The sequence below is a fragment of the Silene latifolia genome, chromosome 2, assembly GCF_048544455.1.
Source record: "Silene latifolia isolate original U9 population chromosome 2, ASM4854445v1, whole genome shotgun sequence".
NCBI classification, from domain to species: Eukaryota; Viridiplantae; Streptophyta; class Magnoliopsida; order Caryophyllales; family Caryophyllaceae; genus Silene; species Silene latifolia.
The window spans coordinates 149,845,815-149,849,934 of NC_133527.1; the positions used below are offsets into that span (position 1 = coordinate 149,845,815).

A 4,120-nucleotide genomic window follows, 5' to 3' on the forward strand; every position below is an offset into this window, starting at 1 on the left:
AAAAAAGAATTAGTAGATTTGAATGGAGGGAGTACCATGCTTCTCCATGTCAATTGTATTTTTGAACCAAACGTACTCAAATTACACATCATAGAATTGTAATTTATTTTTATCGCCTGCCTTAGGATTTTAATTCTCGTCAGTATAAGATATCAAGATCCGATCCATATATTCAATTTAAATCAGGTTCAAATCATTCCCAAATCATTTCAATCTAATAAATTCAAATCAAGCTGGAATGATCCAAGTTGTAATCAATATTATGACATTATCATCATCATCTAGTCAGCTCCACTTCAAGTTGACAATGCTCAAACTCAACCTACTCTTAAATTCTTCATTTTGGTCCCAATCATTACTGCTATTATTATATTATAATTTCATTAATATTACACTAAAACCGTATAAAACTCTTCTATATAACACCCTCTTTTTTTCTTCCTTTATATCTCACTTCAAAATTCCAAAAAAAAAAAACAAAAACAAATAACAGAGATAAAACAAACAGGGGAAAAAACAGAGGAATCAACAATTATATGGCCATCAAAGTTACACCAAAGCTTTTCCGCAATTTCCATCAAATAACAAGGCAATTCAGCTCTACACCTTCGTCCATACCCATTTTACCCTTCAATTTCGACGAAAAACCCGACTTGTATAACACCAACCCGTCGAAAACAGACCCATTTCATCCTTCTTCTAGCTCAATCTTGAATTTTAATGATACCAAGAATTTATTTTCAACTTTTTCAAACACAAAATTGTTAAAATCAACAATTAATCTTAAAATGGCATCAATGGATCCTGTTGTTGAAATGGGTATGTGGGTAATGCGTTCAAAATTGATGGAAATTCCGGGTTTTCGACAGGCGATACTTGGGTCCGTTAAACATAGTTTTTATGAACAATTTGTTGCAGGAAAAGATTTGATGGAAACAAGTAAAATGGTTGGAAAATTATGGGAAGCTGGATTAAAAGGAATGCTTAATTATGGGTTAGAACATGCTTATGATAATCATTCTTGCGACGAGAATTATCAAACTTTGTTCAACACCGTTGAATCCACCAACATTTTTGCTCCTTCTTCGGTACGTTTAAAAAATTCTTATTAATCTCTTTCTGAATTTGTGTTTTTGTATTATGTTTTTTAAATTTGAGGTACGTTTTTATTTCGTTGTTGTTGTTGTTGTTGTTGTTGAACACACATTCTTCTTTAAGACGTATACTTCAAGTATGTCAAATAAAATTAAAATGCCGACGAAAGAACAAAAAATTTGTCATCCATATACGTCGTAAGAGAGATTAATTGGTTATTGAGTTAATTCGTTTTGGGCCGTGGTGGAGCTATGGGGACGAGTAGGGATGGTCTCACCCTCATGAGTAATGGAAAAATTGGAGATTTTAGTTAAAACTTTTTTTTTATTCTGATTTATCTATTTATAATTAGTCTTACTATAGACAGATATCCGTCTAAAGTAGAAGACGGGTCAAATATGCTTAAAGTGATGACATTTTTGAGCCCCCACCATACAACTTGTTGCTTGACTTATGCTTGAAGTGAGTGGATATTTTGCACGTCTATAACTATAGACGGATATCACCCGTCTATAATGAGAATTTGTGATCTATTTATTACTCCCCTCGACTCAATCATTTATTTTCGTCATTGAAGTCAAATTTTGGGATTAAGGCTCTGATGTTGTTGTTGTTGTTGTATTGAAGTCAAATTTTGGCTCTGCCCCTAGGCCCTAGTTTTCGGTGTAAAATGTGTATGCGGTTTTGGATGATAACGGGTTTAGTACCACTATATCGAACTTTTAATTTTAATAATAAAGGATTATAAGTGTCGTGATATGAAACTCGATATCACCCGTTGATAATCCAACATTTTTGGCTACAAAAATTAGTTAGAAAAATTGCATGGTACGAAGTAATTCGGTTTGGTTTGGTAATTGGCAAGGATTTGTAGGATTATGATCAAAATCTCAGGTTACTCTAAGCTATGTGTATGGACTATTGTGGTACGCGTAACATGGCGGAGGGACCCACATTGCGAAATGATGGCTTCTTTGGACTACTACGTCAATAATCGTTCGCTTGAAGAGAGATTGTTTCCGATTAACTCCTGGTTCGTGAAAATGGACCCGTGCTCAAATGAAAACTTGACGGTTAGATGGACGATTTGCATGGAGAATCCGAGACTAAGAGGAAAGCTTAAAGCAAAATCGAGATCATGAAATATGCCAAAATTACATGTAGTCATGTGCTAAGATTTCACCCATCTTATAAATTTTTACCAACTCCTCTAAATTGATTTAGCTAATTCAAGTTGTTACATTTGTTTTGTTTTGCAGATAAGCTTTGTGATTGTCAAGATAAGTGCAATTTGTCCAATGCCTTTGTTAGAGAGGTTGAGTGATTTGCTAAGATGGGAGAAACAAGATCCTTCTTTTAACCTTCCATGGAAACAAAACTCCTTGCCAATTTTATCCGATTCAAGCCCTTTATACCACACACTTACAAAACCCGACCCACTAACCCGACAAGAAGAGAAAGACCTTGAATTAGCCCATGAGAGATTAACTAAGCTATGTCAAAGATGTTTAGAGCTTAATGTACCATTAGCAGTTGATGCTGAGGACACCAAAATCCAACCCGGGATCGATTACTTAACATATAACTCGGCAATAGAGTTCAACAAATTGGGAAAAAACCCGATTGTGTATGGCACAATTCAGACTTACTTGAAGGATGCAAAAGAGAGATTGTTATTGGCAACAAATGCAGCTGAAAAGATGGGTTTGCCCTTAGGGTTTAAGCTTGTAAGAGGAGCTTACATTTCAAGTGAAACCAAGTTGGCTAATTCCTTAGGGTTTGAGACTCCTATTCACAACACTATTCAAGATACTCACAATTGTTACAATGATTGTGCTTCTTTTATGCTTGATAAGATTGTGGACGGATCCGGGGCCGTGGTTCTTGCTACTCATAATGTCGAATCAGGTATATGTTCCAACCGTTGTATTTTATGTAATAGAGCATTTCACATACGCGCTTATTAGCAAGTTTAGACACTTATTACGGTTTCATAACTCGTTATATAGGGAAATTGGCAGCGACAAAAGCGAGGGAATTAGGGATAGAAGAAAAGAGTGAGAGGTTGCAATTTGCGCAACTGTATGGAATGTCGGAGGCATTTTCCTATGGTCTTGCAAATGCAGGGTTTCAAGTGAGCAAATACTTGACTTTTGGTCCGGTTGATGAAGTCATTCCGTACCTACTACGGAGAGCCGAGGAAAATAGAGGGTTGTTGTCCTCTTCAACCCTTGACAAACAACTCATGTGGTAAACATCTTACATCCTAATATGTCTATAAAAAGTAATTACTTGCTATGACAATGGCAAACAAATTTCTTAAATATTTTGACATTTTTTAAAATTTTAGTGATTTTGAAATTGTTCGGTGTTGGCACGTGGTTGGCCCGTCTTCCGGTCATTGGTATCGTGGTTACTTAAAGTGAATTATGATTTATGAGCATCTACACTTGTGAAATTTAGCTAACATAGTTGAATGTTTGTGATTGATGGATATAGGTTGGAATTGAAGAGAAGAGTAAAGGAAAGATGTGGAGTGTGATTACAAAGATTAGGAATTTGCCATCATGTTTGCAATCAATAAATGTTTAATTTTATGTTCTTTGTATGAATTTCTTTTATGAGAAAATATGAAGAAATATGCATATGTTTGGTATTATATATGAAGTATCTCTTGGTAACTGTAGAATAGTGTGGACAGCGGGCCGCCCACGGGGGCGCTTGGTGAAGGTCGAAACAAGCGTTTGCATTTTGTATGGAGTCGCCACCAATTTTTATGGGAAATTGGGCGATTCGAATCCTCGTGTCATGTCAAGACACAAAGTAGTGACATGAACACTAAGCAATCGTTACCCTTAGCATTCTATGTCTAGAATGACTCTCATGGATGCCAATGAACACGGGTGCTCACGGAGATCTGGAGTAAGGGGTGAGAGTACGTATTAGAAAGCTCTTTTGATCGAACACCTAATCCCGCCCGCCTTGATAGCGGCCTCTACTAATGATTAGGGAAGTTGTCTATATT

At 36.1% G+C, this 4,120-nt stretch overlaps 1 protein-coding gene across 1 annotated transcript; it reads left to right on the forward strand.

Moving 5' to 3' along the window:
* The first annotated feature begins 360 nt into the window (after nt 1-360).
* Nucleotides 361-3,754, forward strand: LOC141643129 (proline dehydrogenase 2, mitochondrial-like). The gene is made up of 4 exons (XM_074452167.1): nt 361-1,088; nt 2,355-3,003; nt 3,105-3,345; nt 3,595-3,754. The coding sequence occupies exons 1-4, from the start codon at nt 537-539 to the stop codon at nt 3,635-3,637; spliced, it is 1,485 nt and encodes a 494-aa protein (XP_074308268.1). The 5' UTR covers nt 361-536; the 3' UTR covers nt 3,638-3,754.
* Nucleotides 3,755-4,120: the final 366 nt, after the last annotated feature.

Coding starts and splice junctions, on each gene's coding strand:
- LOC141643129 (XM_074452167.1), top strand. CDS start 537: ATGGCCATCAAAGTTACACCAAAGCTTTTCCGCAATTTCCATCAAATA. Junction 3,004..3,104: donor TACTCATAATGTCGAATCAG/GTATATGTTCCA, acceptor CTCGTTATATAG/GGAAATTGGCAGCGACAAAA. Junction 3,346..3,594: donor CTTGACAAACAACTCATGTG/GTAAACATCTTA, acceptor TGATGGATATAG/GTTGGAATTGAAGAGAAGAG.